Source organism: Poecilia mexicana, unplaced genomic scaffold (assembly GCF_051168715.1).
Source record: "Poecilia mexicana isolate PSO_F unplaced genomic scaffold, ASM5116871v1 scaffold_7, whole genome shotgun sequence".
Lineage (NCBI taxonomy): Eukaryota > Metazoa > Chordata > Actinopteri > Cyprinodontiformes > Poeciliidae > Poecilia > Poecilia mexicana.
The window spans coordinates 17752364-17768292 of NW_028263376.1; the positions used below are offsets into that span (position 1 = coordinate 17752364).

At 35.4% G+C, this 15929-nt stretch overlaps 2 protein-coding genes across 2 annotated transcripts; both read left to right on the top strand.

Moving 5' to 3' along the window:
• The first annotated feature begins 171 nt into the window (after positions 1 to 171).
• On the top strand, positions 172 to 4191 carry LOC106915920 (glucose-induced degradation protein 8-B homolog). Its single transcript, XM_014983874.2, has 5 exons — positions 172 to 364; positions 653 to 780; positions 1663 to 1859; positions 2039 to 2236; positions 3030 to 4191. Exons 2-5 carry the CDS (start codon positions 660 to 662, stop codon positions 3201 to 3203), a joined length of 690 nt encoding a protein of 229 aa, XP_014839360.1. The 5' UTR covers positions 172 to 364; positions 653 to 659; the 3' UTR covers positions 3204 to 4191.
• A 2407-nt stretch (positions 4192 to 6598) lies between these two features.
• LOC106915919 (voltage-gated purine nucleotide uniporter SLC17A9-like) lies at positions 6599 to 14677 on the top strand. Its single transcript, XM_014983872.2, has 13 exons — positions 6599 to 6821; positions 8320 to 8517; positions 8630 to 8769; positions 9593 to 9692; positions 9779 to 9903; positions 10713 to 10809; positions 10888 to 10984; positions 11064 to 11151; positions 11240 to 11274; positions 12634 to 12749; positions 13066 to 13121; positions 14159 to 14188; positions 14269 to 14677. The coding sequence occupies exons 1-13, from the start codon at positions 6703 to 6705 to the stop codon at positions 14436 to 14438; spliced, it is 1371 nt and encodes a 456-aa protein (XP_014839358.1). The 5' UTR covers positions 6599 to 6702; the 3' UTR covers positions 14439 to 14677.
• Positions 14678 to 15929: the final 1252 nt, after the last annotated feature.

Genomic DNA, 15929 nt, shown 5'->3' on the forward strand with positions numbered 1-15929 from the left:
GTGTATAAAATTATGCAAAAAAATTAATAAATATGAAACACTACTTGTAGTACTATGGAACACGCCTTTTACTCAGTGACTACAAACGCTGTGTAAAACGTTCTTATGAGATGAACCTCGCTGTTCCTCAGCAACCGTGACGTCACAGCCATAACCAATCGGAGGCTTCGCAGCTCTCTCACACACCTATCGCGAGGTTATCAAATTAGCCTCGTTAGTGAGGTAGCGGTCGGAGCTTTATTCTGTACAGGAGCCTGACTGTTTTTTATTTTTCTAGAAGCATCAAGACGACTTCACTTGGTTGATTTATTAATTGTTTTTTCTCCCTGCGTGAACGGAAACTCAGCGGACCTTGAGTTTGACGGTAAATTGTGAAAACGCGCACAGTATGCTAACTAGCTGCGGCTAATGCTGTGGAGGAAGCGGGTTTGTTTTGATCGCCCCGGTTTGTTTTTGATGACGCTTGCAGGTGTTTAATCATGATTCGAGTCGCGTAGATACTGTTTTATTTGCCTGCAGCGTTTCAGACTGTAATGTTTGATTCGTCTGTCTGTGTTTATTTTCTAATTAGTTGTTGATACGCAGCAGTTCTTGCAGATCCATAGTTTGACCAAGCTGTGTCAGTCTTGCTCATGTTTCGCCTCTTCTTCAGGTTCCCAATGATGAGTTATGCTGAAAAGCCAGAGGACATAACAAAAGAGGAGTGGATGGACAAATTAAACAATGTTCACATTCAGAGGGCGGACATGAATAGGCTCATCATGAATTACTTGGTGACAGGTGAGACATTTCTCTAGAAAACAGTGACTGTAACATGAATATTTACTTTATCCCAGCGCATCTAAAAAATATGAATATGATCCAAAGTTTATTTATTTTTGTAATTCACTTAAAAAATTTAAACTTTAACACGCAGCCATACATGTCAACTAGAGCTACACTTTACATTGAGAATATGTCATCATTGTAATATCTGTGTGTGCAGTGTTCATATTGCAAAGGACTGTTTGGAGTGCAATAATTGTTTTCTATCATATTTCATATTATGAACTTGCATTTTGCCTGCTTTTACAGTAATATTTTGTCAATTGGCCAGGGTGTAGTGGCAGCAGATGCTCATACTGGACACAAATGACATTACCCTAAATGTTAAAGGTCACAAGTTGATGAGAAAGAAAGAAAAGAAGAGAACTGGCAAATATCACCCCTGATATCATCAGTGCAATATTTACTATTGTTATCATCATCGCAAGATTGTCTATTGCCTTCATCCCTGAGGTCAGATGTTCATATCTGTTAATTTGGAGGCTATTAGTTATTCACTTCTGGCTCTGGAACGGCCTAACACAAGTAAAGTGAAATTTTTGCCCCATGTCCAAGTTGTGTCTACCATTAAATGTAAAATTAAAATTTGATTGTTTTTTATGCAATATTGTAATTTTTTTAGAAAAAGAATATTAATTTTATCAACCATAAGCTATATTAATAAAAATGGGCAAAAATAAACATCGATTGAAGTATGCTATGTTTTTTTTGTTTTTTTTACAGCATCTGGCTATTACAAGTTTTGATCTAAAAGACATGAACTTTCTCGTGATATTTTAGGTTAATGGAGTGTATTATTTAACGTATTTGCATCTGTCCTTCTGTGTATATCTGAAGAGGGCTTCAAAGAGGCAGCGGAAAAGTTTCGGATGGAGTCAGGAATTGAGCCCAGTGTGGATCTGGACTCCTTGGATGAAAGAATTAAGATTAGAGAGATGATCCTGAAGGGGCAGATCCAAGAAGCTATCGCGCTCATCAACAGCCTACACCCAGAGTTACTGGACACAAACCGATACTTGTATTTCCATCTGCAGGTATGGTTGTAACCAACCACTTACACTCATCAGTTGATGTAAAGATATTATGTATCTCTGGTATTTCCCATAGTTAGTGATAATGTTTTATTTTGGGTGAAAAAACATTATAAAATGTGAGAAAACAACATAATATTACTTGCACATTAATTTTACACCCTTTATTATCTTTCTTGTAGCAGCAACATTTGATTGAGCTAATCAGGCTAAGAGAGACAGAGTCGGCCCTGGAGTTTGCTCAGACGCAGCTCGCAGAACAGGGGGAAGAAAGCCGAGAGTGTCTGACCGAGATGGAGCGAACGCTCGCCCTTCTGGCCTTCGACAACCCCGAGGAGTCGCCCTTCGGAGACCTGCTCAACATGATGCAGCGGCAAAAGGTCGTCCTCACCATGCCTGGTTGTAAACTGTTGTATTTAGAAGTAGGGCTGGACAATAAATCAATAACAATATATAGCTGTGGAAAAAATTTAAGAGCCCACTGAACTACTTTGAAAACCTCCTGGTTTTCAAAGTCTACCAAAATATTGATTTCTGAAATCTTCCTGAGTTAAAACATTAGTATTGTTGTTTCCAAATGAATATCAACTTGTTTTCTTAGCATTATTTGAGGTCTGAAAGCTCTGCATCTTTTTTGTTATTTTGACCATTTCTCATTTTCTGCAAATAAATAAAAAAATTTTGCTTGGAATTTCATAGACATGTTGTCAGTAGTTCATAGAATAAAATAACAAAGTTAATTTTACTCAAACATTTACCTATAAAGAGTAAAATCAGAGAAACTGATCATTTTTAGTGGCCTCTTAATTTTTCCCAGAGCTGTATATCATAATAGACATGATCAATGTCAATAGATGATACGAATATTCAATATAGAGGGGCAGGAAATCATTTTTCTTCCACTTCAGAATTCTACACTGTTTTTTTTGTCTAATATATAAAAATTTCAAAAAAATAAACAGAAGTCTATGGTTTAAGCATAATAAAATGTAAAAAAAGTTAGCAACATTTTCAGCTGGAATTTGCCAAATTTCCATGATTTAGATTTTTTGTTTTCTTTTGGATTTGTGCAGTCATAATTTTTAATTGTTCTTGATAATGCAGTGAGCACAAGGATAATAAAAACTGAATTTAGCAAAAAGACGAACAAAGGTTTTCTGTTTTGTCACGCAGGTGTGGAGCGAGGTGAACCAAGCCGTGCTGGACTATGAAAACAGGGAGTCGACCCCTAAACTGGCTAAACTCCTGAAGTTACTGCTGTGGGCTCAAAACGAGTTGGACCAGAAGAAGGTTAAATATCCTAAAATGACGGACCTCAGCACCGGCGCCATTGAGGACCCCAAGTAAACGTAAAAAAACAGTCGTCACCTACACGTCTACTTAATTTATGATCCATCAGCGACTGCATTACAACCGGGTAACATGTATGTTAAAACATATGTACAGTTTTGTTTTTTCCACGTCATTTATACTCATCGTGGAAATGGTAGTTGCTGTATTTGCAAAATGACACAAATGATTCAGTTTAAATACAGTTTCTGGTTTTACAAAATTCAAATGGCTGTTTTGTATATTTTGTCTATCGAAACCCTTTGCTGTTGAATTTCCAGAACAGGCGTCATTTTGCAGTGAAGAAGTTTGATTGTGTGAATGAACGTGTTCAGCTCAAGCAGGTGGCTGGTTTTAAGAATCCATTAACAAAATGTGAATATTTTTCAAAAATGAACAGATAGCAACACTTTATTATTGTAATATAGATTTAATTGATGCTACATTTTATGGTTTTATTTATCGCAGTGTGAGTTTGCTATAAATCAGCTACACACTTTTCAAACCGTGAAATTAAATGTACATTTGCAGTAAATTGTTCTGTAAATTAATTATTTCTCATGTTCAGAGACGGGTTGAAATCAGAGAGGGTTTGTTTTAGCGGAGTTGAGTCTCCTTGGCCTTTTCTGAGTGCTGCTGTGCTCCCAACATACTCCCTGAGATTAAATTTGGTTTTATATTTCAGGGTGTTGGTTTTGGAAATCCCAGTGACTGATGGAGGATTTATACGCTGCAGCAGAGAAAGGGCTGCTTTGATAAATCTTTATAGCTAAAAAGTCTGTTTAATCAAGACCTTCTTCAGACTAAAACTGTTTACTGTCTTGGACTTTTATTTGGTAATTTATTCTGCAAAGTTAAATCTTAACATGTGATTTTATGAGTGCATTTTTTTCTGTTAGGATTTTTCACTTTTTCTGCATGTCTGTGTTTACTTTTTTCGGTGAAGAAAAAGGTACTTGTGCTTGTTTATTTTATTAGATTTTATATTAAAGAAAATATCTTGCCACTGGTTGTCCATTTCTTTTATGGTCTAAAAAGAATATTATTAGGCGGGTTGTGAATCTCCACACATTTTTACTATCTTTCTTACAGTTGTGGTCATTTGCATACTTTTTTTTTCCAGGATGAAATGAATACCCAGCAAATAATTTAATTTATGAAACTGTTTGGCACATGAATGTTATTGCTAAAATTAAATATACAAGCCTAAATATATATTTTTATACACGTGATATGGTTTTTGCCCAGGGTGTCACAACATTGGGAGGCCACACAATCAAAAAAACTTTAAAAAAGTCAGTTGTACATCTGAGTCTTCTAACTACTGTAAGAAGTTTAACTACTGTAAGAAGGTATTGCTGTATCCTTAATTTAGTGTTAGTTTTAATTTTTATTTTTCTAGATTAAACTCTTGATCAGACCTCAACCAGTTTATTCTATTTTGAAAGTAAACTTTTTAAAGTAGTTAGTTTTATTTAAAAAAAATTTCAAAAGAGCTAATGGATTTATGATGTTTTATCAATTTTATCTCAGTACATATCAGATTTAGATCAGAATGAGTTGTCTAATTTTCTCTTTGAAGAAAGGACATTTTATTGTGACTAGGTGTTTTTATCAGGGAAACGCAGATAGACACTAGGTGGTGCTAGAACTTTGGCTCCTTTTCCTCTGGATGAAAAAAGTGCCCTTTTGAAATATTTTAATGGCATGTTGTGTGGCCCAAGGTAGCATTTTTGGATATAAAAGCTGATGTTAACATATATTTTCCTAAATCTAACTTTTTTAAGCATAGTTAACCAATTTTAAACAGGGCAGTTGAACTAAGTAAATATATTTTTAGATTTAAAAAAATAATTAACACCACATCACCAAAGTAAGAGAAGTTAATAAGAAAGCAGACTCAAGATGACATATTTGTTTCTTAAAAGAGAAACTGCAAGCCACTGAATAACTATTAGCTTTAAAAGAGGCACATATCAGAAAACCCTGATTTAAAAAAAACACATTCCAGGAGTTTAATATCAGCCTGCTTTATCTGCTTTATCAGTTTATCATAAACGGGGTTCCCCACATAGATTTTAAAGGGCCCTGACTGGGTTTTCAGTGGGAGCCAAGATGGTTGACTTACGTAAGAGTAACAATACTTCATCATAATTTTACTCAAGTAAAAATAAAACTGTCATAAAACTAATCATAACAGTAAATACACATGTTAAAGAACTACTATTAACTGGACTGGGATCTCAGCTGAGCAAAGATAACAAGTGGGTTTGTCCACATTTTCCATGATGTTTTAATTTATTTATTTTGAACAGACAAAAAGTAGAAACAGATAAAAAAAAAAGAAAAATAGTCATATCAACTGACATGCCATATTGTTCAAAAAGGAGCAGACAGAAGATAAAAAAATCTTATGATTTCCAGCCCCTCTCATGTTTGCTCAAACAAAATTCACCTTTTCAAAAAAAGTTATAGTATTATGAAATACTTTTGACACAAAAGTACACAATCATGCAAATGCTGCTGACATAATACTTGCAAAGCAGCCAGTCACTGACTTCCTGTCTCTAGCCACATGAAAAAGTTGCTTGCTTGTTTTCAACCATTAAGTGAAGGGAAAAGATGTGGGGAAACTGAAGCCTTTATTCCCCCATTTCATTTATTTATTTATTTAATTTTTAAAGAACATAATACAAAGGAAGAGGAGCACATGATCAGTAAATGAAAATATATTCTCAAAGATGAGGCTCATTTGTCAGATTAAAAGTAGCAAAATGACATATCTTTTTTAATAAAAATATTATTTTTACTTGTCAGATGTAATATTCTGATCTTAAATGTGGTCTGTCATTGGCTGTAAGTAGAAAATCATCAACTGGGTGTGCCAGAAACCCACAAGACAAGATCCACTATTCTGATGTAAAGTAAAAAAAGAAGAAGACACACCATTACAGAGTAAAGCTTTTATTGAAGAGAAATTAAAGAGAAAAACGGCAACAGCTGATAACGGCATCAGCTGTTCTTAACCTAGCAATCAAAATTCAACAAAAGCAAGATAGTGACAAAACAGAACCAGATCCTGTTAAGCATTCTTCAAAATAAAAGACTTCCTCTATTCAAATAAATCATGTCTCACACTTAAATATATTCCACTTCACCTTTGTAATTATATACAGTCATGTTCAATACAATTAATAATAATCATCATGTAAATTATGCTTAACATATAATTGTAAATCAGTCACTTATCATGCAAAATACACTGAACAACACATAAGTGTAACAAAGTCACAACACACACCTCTGTCCTTTTATAGTCAACATGCAAATGTGTCTCCCGGTGAAAGCAGCATTTACACATCTACTGTCAGGAATGGAAACCGGTTCCAGTTGCTGACAGACACCAGCGTCAGCAAGTCGGGTTAGTTCGGCCGGTTGGTGACGGTGGATATGAGGTGGATATGAGAAAGAGCGGAAGAGCTGTCTGCAGCAGACAGAAGATACCGGTGCTGGGTGAATGGCTGAAAACCACAGCGCGGGTCAAATAAGAGATTTAAAGGCTTCTCCTCTGGATCTTAACATTCATAGACCCGAAGAACCCGCGGGAGAGTTGGAGAACCAGAACCTGTGGTCCAGGTGAGACTGAAAACTTTGTGGAATCAGGTTTAATAAAGTTTTTCTCTGCGGCTCAACACATTTATCTCACAAGCCTCTACTTGCTCTGTAAGTTCAAGATCCTCCTAAAAACATTCAGATTGCCACGTTGACGTGAAGGAAGAAACTGATCAATTTTGACATTTTTAAGTAAAAGCGCTTAATTGAAAAATAACCGGGTAGCTATAAGGAAATAATTTCTGTCGAAGCGGCAACAAACAGGAACGCGGCAGGCAATAACCCACTTCATGAAGGTTAAACTGAAAGTTTGCATCACGGAAACAACCAACTTTCAGCCGCAGTCAGAGGTGGGAGTAAAAGAAAATATTGGTAAAAAAAAAAAAAGTTTGCACTATCGTTTGAAAAGTTACACAGTAAAAAAAATAAACAGCAATAATTTCGTTTATTAACCTGTCATAAAAATGCTGGCATTCATTTCTAAAAGTCATATTTTTCATAGTTTTAGTTTTAGAAATAGTTTTGTAACTAAATATTTAATTTCTAAATAAATGTTTAATTAGTTTTCAAGCTAAATATGCTCAGACTTAAGCATTTAATTGGGAGCTAAATATTTAACATGTGTGTCTGTTTCCCAGGGTTTACTCTATATTTTGTCTAAATTTAAGTTTATCTGCTAGTTTTACGAGTCATGCTTCACTGGCCTTATTTTAAAGGTCAGTGAAAATTATGATGCATATTGGTTGGTTTTTATTTTCAGTTAGTCATCAAATAATTTGCCATCCACACTTCAAAACACTAAATAGTTTGACTGAAAAGATACAGGCAGAAGCCCCAGGGAGCCGTGAACCTTATTTTCCTCTAAACATTTTTTGCATTATTTTTATAATGAATCAAGTCATAACATTTTATAGAAGAGTTACAAAACAGGATTTGTCTGTTCATATGCGACTCGTTCTTGAACTATATTGATTATAATATGTGTGAAACCCCACATTTCCACACATGTAAGGAAGTATGCGTGAATGGTAAATTATATGTAATGTAGGGGTTAATTGTTTAGGAGATTAAAATGAGTTCCAATCGATTTACTAATAACGTCCGATTTAAACGTTCTTTCAGTGTTGTAGTTTGGCCGCCATCCGACAGAGGGCGCCACTGGTAATTTAAAGCAGAGTAGTTGATGTAGAAACAAAAAATAGCGGAAGGAGAGACGGTCCTGAGTCTGGTGTGGGATGCAAAATGCACTTTATTCGATTCTGTTATGAAATATAAACACTCAAAAAGCTCCATAAGTTCCACCTCAATAGCGCTCATTCAATTCAGGTGCTGTATGACAGAGCAGAGTTAGCATAGTATATGCGTTAGCATATTATGTTATGACCGTTGATATAACGGTTGTAATAGGCCTGAGAGAAAACTCAGGTTCGTAAGGAAATGGCCGCTTGTCAAAAAGACCAGTCAGCGTTAAATTAACTCATTAATTGATTTTATGACGTCATTAAGCTGCAGTTGTTTGCAGATCCCTGGCTAGAAAATGGACGGTGACGCTGTTTCTGGGCACCTGCCTGCTGTACTGCGCTCGGATGACCACGCCGGTCTGTGCCGTCTCAATGGCCGCCGATTTCCACTGGAGTAAAATCGACTCGGGCCTCGTCCTGGGTGGCTTCTTCTGGGGATACTGTTTCACCCAGATCCTGGGAGGACATGCCAGCGACAAGTAAGCGATTCATTCACAGAAACACGGATGGCTTCACTTCAACAATGTCCGCAGTCTGTTTATGTTGAAGTGAGGCTTAAAGTTTCAGGATTTCCCTCTTGCTGCCCTGCAGAGTGGGGGGAGAGCGCGTCCTGTTCATCTCTGCGGCCTCATGGGCTCTGATCACCGCTGGGACCCCGGTGCTGGCCCATTTGGGCCCCCATACTCTGGCTCTGATGACGGTGGCCAGAATCCTGATGGGTCTACTCCAGGGTTGGTATAGACAGCGGTTTCTCTGAGTAAATAAGAACCAACAGAAGCATGAAAATTCATGTGTTTAGGTTTTATTCAGTGCTAAAGTCATGTGCAGGCCCTTTTATGACATTACGGCCATTGTGTAGGGGAAAATGGAGTAATGGGTTTCCATTAAAAAAAAAAAGAGCGTTGGAAATTTCTGAGGTTTCACTTTCACTGAGTTTGAAAAATCAAAAATATTCAATTATTGAGACTCAGAAATTCTCCAAAACAATAAAAAAATTAATTTTGGGGGTTTTTTTTAAATTTTTTTTATTAATCTCAAAATTTAGAATTTTTTTTTTTTAGCTTTTCAAACTCAGAAATTAAATTTTTTTCTACAAAATTTCTGAAATTAATCTAAACATTTTCAAGTTTTTTTTCCCCAGCAAGTTATTATCTTTTCAAACACAAATTTCTGAGATTTTTCTCAAAAATTTCTGAGATTATTCTTAGCCTTTCTGAGTTGTTTGGCGGAACATTTTCTCTACAATGGCCCTAATACACCGTCGTACCTTTGACATGATGAAACAGGCCTAAAAACCATTTCGTAACGATCATATTTAGCATCTAAATGGGTGCAGCTGCTCAGGGCAAACTCTGATGGAGCACTGCAAAGTGAACAATATAACCAATACTTTTTCATCCATATTAAGGAGTTATTTACTTAAAATAATCTCCAGAATCATGCTGAAAAGTTACTTTTTAGTTAGTTTCATCTTATTTGTAGTGCACCAGAAACTAGACCAGAAATACTTGGTAAGACTTAGTTTCTGCAGTGAGTTCACGTCGTCCTTTGCAGGTGTGTTCTTCCCGTCTCTGGCCAGCCTGTGCTCCCAGCGTGTTGTGGAGGCTGAGCGGGGGTTCTTGATGAGCACCATGCACAGCGGCAGCCATCTTGGGTACGTTCTGCACACACGTATACATTACTTTACATCTAAACATGCATTTACTACTGATAAGCAATAGTTTCCCTTGTTTCTTTCAGCACGTTGTTGGCGGGTGGAATGGGGTCCGTGATGCTGGACCGGTACGGCTGGGAAAGCATGTTCTACTGTACTGGTCTGCTGGCTGGACTCTGGGCCGTCACAGTGAAGTATTACTTATTAAGAGGTAAATCTGGCTTCTGGACATCTTGATGTGTTAAATATTTTAGACATCAATATTTAAAATCACTTAATTGTTTTGTTACTGTTGCTGTTTATGTTTATTATATTTCCTGAAATTTATTGGGGATATTTTACATATAAAGAGGTTAACATGAGGAGGTTTTCAGAAACAATAAATTCCTTATTACATTAATAAAAATAAATTTGGTTGCCATGTTTAAAGTGTCAAGAGGCAGAAATGAGAAAAATAAATTATACTATAACACTAAAAATGTTAGTGTTATGTGTACATAACGAATAAAGGAACTTGAGCAAAAGTTCACGTCTAACACTGCATATTTAAAATCTATAAAAATAATTTACATAGCATGACTGAAAATAACTGAAATTAAAGCACTGCAGAACAATTGGTAATGCAAAAAGTGTATAAAAAACTAACAGATAGTAAAACTCCTAACTAAGTAGTAAAAACAACCATTAACAACTAGATAACTGAAAAAAAGTAACAGAAAACGAGTATAACATAAACAAACATGAAGGGATTAATAAATACTGCTACAATATTATTAGGAAAATGCAAAAATTACAGTAAAAATAAAAGGAACATCAAATAAAACAAAACAAATTCAAAATTAACCAAGAAAAATAACATACATTAATAAATCAGTAAAAAAAAAGTATTAAAAATATATAAAATCACATGTTGAGATTTATGTCATAGCATTTTATTCTGAATATTTTCCTAAAGGTCGTTTGAATTGTTAAATGTCTGTTTTGTTCGGTTTAAATCTGACATTTAATGTTGTTTCTCAGACGACATTGCAGTGAACCAGATGGAAAAAAGGAGCGAAATTCAACCAAGTTTGTCCGGAAAACGTTGGCTGCACCTTTTCAAAAAGCCTCCAGTTTGGTACAGCTTCCAGATAACTGTAAACGGTTGAATCTTTTGAGTGTTTTCTCTTCACTCTGCGGGTCGTTTCTCTCTCAGGGCCATGGTCTTCGCTCACATGTGCATCTGCAGCACGTCCTACACGCTGCTGTCATGGCTGCCGATGTTCTTCAAGGAATCGTTTCCGCACGCAACCGTAACTCCTCCACAACGTCACTGAAGACATCCGGTGAATCTCTGCTTTTGATTAATGTCAGTATCTGTATGTTTTGCAGCCCTGGGTGTATAATGTGGTTCCCTGGTTGGTAGCGATCCCTTCAGGTCTTTGTGGAGGATTTGTGTCGGATTTTCTCATCACAAAAGGTACAAAAGCAAAATGTGTGGTGAATCCTAAAGTTGTCGGTCTTTTGAGGAAATTAAATTTGCAGGTTTATGTTTTGTTTTTCTGCAGGATACAGTGTTGCATCTGTGAGAAAAATAATGCAAGTAAGTGTAGAAATTACTGCAATGTTTTCATGTTTTATAAACTGAAACGTGTTTCAGATCTATTAGTGGATGAGTTTGCATCTTGTTCCAGATTGAAATAAAAGATGGAGAGATCAAATTTAACTATATTTTGTTTTACTTTAGAGGTGTGTGATGCTGCTTATTTTGGTTTTGATCCGATGCCAAGTAAATACAGAACCAGTATCGCCGATACCGTTACTTTTTATTATTTAAGTTTGGCTTATCATCAAACTTCTAACTTTAAGTTGTTTTGTGTTTTTTCCTCTGAATTACAGCTCTGGAAAAAATTAAGACAGTTATCAGTTTCTCTGATTTTACTCTTTATGGGTTTATGTTTGAGTAGAATGAACATCGTTCTTTTATTCTATGAACTACTGACAACATGTCTGAAACTCCAAGCAAAAAGTTTTTATTTATTTGCAGAAAATGAGAAATGGTCAAAATAATGGAAAAGATGCAGTGATTTCAGATCTAATAATGCAAAGAAAACAAGTTGATATTCATTTAGAAACAACAATAATAATGTTTTAACTCAGAAATCAATATTTGGAGGAAAAACCAGGAGGTTTTCAGTCGGGTTCAGTGCAGTGGGATCTTAGTTTTTCCAGAGCTGCATTTTAAAACCCAGGAAGGAATTTGGACAAAGTTTGTAGGTGTCAACAAAATACTTCAGTATCGTATTAATGCGATAAAGAATAATAAAAAAAAAAAAACGCAAAGCAAATTTGTGTGAATTTGTTTCTTAATAAATTAAGTGGAAATCAAAACAAAATCTTTTTTGAGGTAAAGATGAGAAACTATGACACAAAAAATAAAATAAAATTTGAAGAGAGAATCCAAAGCATCAAACTTATCACGCTGGTATTGATCCAATATTTATTTATTTGTCTAATTTTTTTTGTTTGCTTTTAAGATAAAAAAAACTGTCTCTATATATGTTTTACCCAAAACTCCTCAAGCTGCAGTTTTTGCTTAACCTGGTTCAACTTCTGTAAATAAAATCTATTAATGATGGGTTAATCAAATAAATAATCAGATGCGCCATACTGATGTTCAGTCAAGCAGAAAGCGCTGAGCTGTTCACACGTTGATTCTTCGTTTGCTATAAATAATCAAACGTTCACTAAATGACTTGTATGTTGCATTTTGGACAATAAAAATATATTTACAAAAGGAATTGAATATTTTGATGTATTTCTGGTGTATAAAATAAGCTTAAGTGGTTAAATTAAAAATTTGGAAATTGCCATTTTTTTGTCTGATTAATTGTCAGAATAATCTGTTTTTAAAATAATTGTTAGCTGCTATGATAAATGTTGTCTGTCTGTGTGTCTGCAGTTTGGTGCCATGGGTCTCTCCAGCATGTTTATTCTGCCTCTGTCTGGATCCGTCTCCTTCACGTCTGCTGTCGTCTTCATTTCTGCTGCCGTCGGTTTCACCACCTTCACCGCAGGGTACGTGAAATCATCTGAAACTGGCACTTTTTAAAATCAATATTAAGGAGCTTTTGACTTAAAACAAGCCTCATGTATCTAACTGAAAAGTTACTTGTAAGTTAGTTTTGTCTTATTTCAAGTCTATTAAGACATTTGTACTAGAAACTGGACCAAAAATACTTTGTAAGATTTTGTTTTCTGCCATTTTTATCAAGCTGAAATTATATAGGCGAGAAAGTTTATAGAAAGAAAAAGGAAGTGCAACTTTTTCAACCACTACATAAATATTTTGAGGAAGTTTTATTAATGTTTGTCATTGTTTCGTGTGTTTCAGTGGCGTGTCTGTGAATGTGCAAGATCTGACTCCATCATGTGCTGGAGCGCTCTACGGTGAGGCTCCATTTCTTCTCATTTATTGGTTGGTTTCTTTAGGCAGATTGTTCCACAAATATCAAAGAGAGAAAATCAATCTTTACTTTTAACACAATTATAAAATATAATAATATTCCATCAAGGAATATGAAGGATATTGGCTCAGAGTGCTTTATCATTACAAAGATATGCTTTCTATCTATCTAGCTATCTTGGCTTATATTAACGTAGCTTATATTAATGTAGTTTAATTTATCTTAGTTTAGCATTATAACTCAGCATAGCTTAGCTTATCTGGGCTTATATTTACTCAGCGTAGCTTAGCTTATATCAACTTAGCTTATTTTGACTTAATTTAGCTTATATCAGCTTATCTTTTCATAGCTGATATAACTTGGCATAGCTTACATTAACATAGCTTATATTAGCCTAGCTTATATTAGCTTATTTTAGCTTTTCTCAACTTATTTTAGCTTGCCTTATCTTAGCTCATTAATTTGACTTAGCTTATTTAGCTTGTGTTTGTACTTTAAAATTGTGTAATTTCACATTTCGAAGATAATTTGCCTTAATGAAAACGTGGCCATTTCCTAAAAACTCTAAAGGTTTGGTGGTAAGAAGAAGGTTTCTTTAATTGTATTGTAATTAGTGTGTTTTGTGAAAACAGAAACCCTTTTGTTGCGTCACATGATAAACATCTGGTTGTTACTGCTGATGAAAAAACCACGATGACAGGAAGTGATGGGAGGACGATGGCGCTGGATGTTTTTTAATAAATTATTGCGTAAACAATCTTACTCAAGTGTGAATTTAGTTGCATTTCTTGTTTAATGGAAACACTGCAGTTGCAAATTGGTGTTTTCGACTTTAGCAGAATGTCAAAGTTTTGCATAAGTTTGTAATGGAAACGCAGCTTATATATCTGTTACTGCGAATGTGGTTTTCTTCCAACTGCTCTTTTTCATTAAAAACCTTTTGTTTCCCTGTTCATTTGAAAATAAATGAATGAAATAAATAAAACCATTTACTGGACTTCTTCCCTCTGTGTGCCTCAGGGTTTATGAACATGATGGGAGCCTTAATGGGTGAGTATTTAGACCTGAAACCTTCTAGATGTTGGCTGTGAATGTTTGTTTCTGAGTTCTGCCTGCTGTGTGTCGAGCAGGGCTGGTTCTGGTGTCGTTCTCGGGTTACCTGATCGAGGTCACCTTGTCGTGGTCCGTCGTCTTCTCCCTCGTCACGTTGGTAAACGTCACCGGCCTCGGCGTCTTCCTCGTCTTTGGAGACGCTCAACGTGTCGACCGGCAGGAGGACGGCCAGCTCATCGTGGTTTAAATCATCCCTTTATTTAACCTAGATTATTATATTTATTTTTATATTTTTATTTTGATAAGGCAGAGAACCATGTAGAAAAATACTAGTGTTCATCAAAGCTCTGGATGTTTTCTCTGTGGTAGAGAAAAACATCAATCAAGTCTGTAAACATGCTGAAATGAAGACACTCTGAATATTTTTTGTCCTGCACAACAACATTAAGCTGCTTTGTACAAATATTAAAAATATAATTTAAGAAAGTTGTATTTTCATAAGAGAACATTTACTTTAATATTAAAGTTGTTCATTTTTTCAAAATTAAAGCACAAGCTGGAAAGTCTGAAAATATTTAATACAGTTCATAAAGAACTTTATTAATCACAAAGAGAAATTAAATGTTGTAACTTGTATAAATCAAGTTTCTTCAAAGAGTTGCCACAGCTGCTGATGGTTGTGGGCAGGAATGATCTCCTGCAGCAGTCTGTTACTTTATTAAAGTTTATTTATTCAGCTTGGTGAGATCAAGCTGCACACTTTACAACAAACATTATCAATAGTGTAGAAATAATAAAACGGTAAAAACAGACGAGGGCACGGGATCAAATTGAATTTTAAAGTGTTAGCTGAAATAAGATGCCTTTAAAAGTTCCTATTGGGCGTCTGTCTCTTTAAGAACTCCTGCTCTTTCTGAAACTCCGCCCTCAGGAAGTCATCACATCATCTATAGTAACATTTTTACCATCGCTGCACTGAGTCGTAGCTGGTATAATGAGCTCAGCGCTTGCATTTCCACTAGATGTTTGCTAATTGCTGCTGGCTAGTTTGAAGGAGCTGAGTGGGGGAGGAGCTTCATCTCGAAGGTGGAGCTAGGTCCATTTTGCACAGCTGAATGGTTGCCATGGAGATTAAAGGATTTCTCAAATATGCATGAATGGATAAAAAAAACACTCCAGGTATGTTTTTGATGAGGGAATAACTTTATAACCTGATAAAAAGCTGGAAAAGTTTATTTAACACAATGCTGCTGGCCCTTTAAGAAGCATTCCCTATTTTATCCCACATCAGAATTTAATTAAATGCTAATTCAGTCAAAACTTCTATAATTACTCTGTTCATGATCTTAGCATGCCAGTTCTGTTTTTTTTTTGTTTGTTTGTTTGTTTGTTGTTGTTATTGTTTTGGTTTACGAGCTGCATGTTCAGTTTTTTTTTCCTCTGGTATGGAATGCTGTCCAACTGGAACAATTTTTTTGTTTTTACTTTTAAACGTGTAACCGTGGCAACAAGTGGGAACAGCTGATTAGCATATCAATAGCTGAAATAAAACCAGAACTACGACTCCAAATTCCAGAGAAGTGGAAAATGAATGGAGGCTTTTTGTATGCAGAGAGGAGAAAGAAGTTTTAAAAAAAAATATTATATCCTCAACTTCAACATCTCTCTGCTCGACTTTCTACTCAAATGGCTAAAAAGATTTAAAGAAAGCAGCAAAAGCAAATGAGGAGGATTAGCA

Excerpts from the sequence above, each read along its gene's own strand:
- LOC106915920 (XM_014983874.2), top strand. The coding sequence starts at position 660 with ATGATGAGTTATGCTGAAAAGCCAGAGGACATAACAAAAGAGGAGTGG. Across the intron at positions 1,860-2,038 it reads ACTTGTATTTCCATCTGCAG|CAGCAACATTTGATTGAGCT; the intron begins GTATGGTTGTAA and ends TCTTTCTTGTAG. Across the intron at positions 2,237-3,029 it reads ACATGATGCAGCGGCAAAAG|GTGTGGAGCGAGGTGAACCA; the intron begins GTCGTCCTCACC and ends TTTGTCACGCAG.
- LOC106915919 (XM_014983872.2), top strand. The coding sequence starts at position 6,703 with ATGGCTGAAAACCACAGCGCGGGTCAAATAAGAGATTTAAAGGCTTCT. Across the intron at positions 9,693-9,778 it reads CACAGCGGCAGCCATCTTGG|CACGTTGTTGGCGGGTGGAA; the intron begins GTACGTTCTGCA and ends TGTTTCTTTCAG. Across the intron at positions 10,985-11,063 it reads AATCGTTTCCGCACGCAACC|CCCTGGGTGTATAATGTGGT; the intron begins GTAACTCCTCCA and ends TATGTTTTGCAG.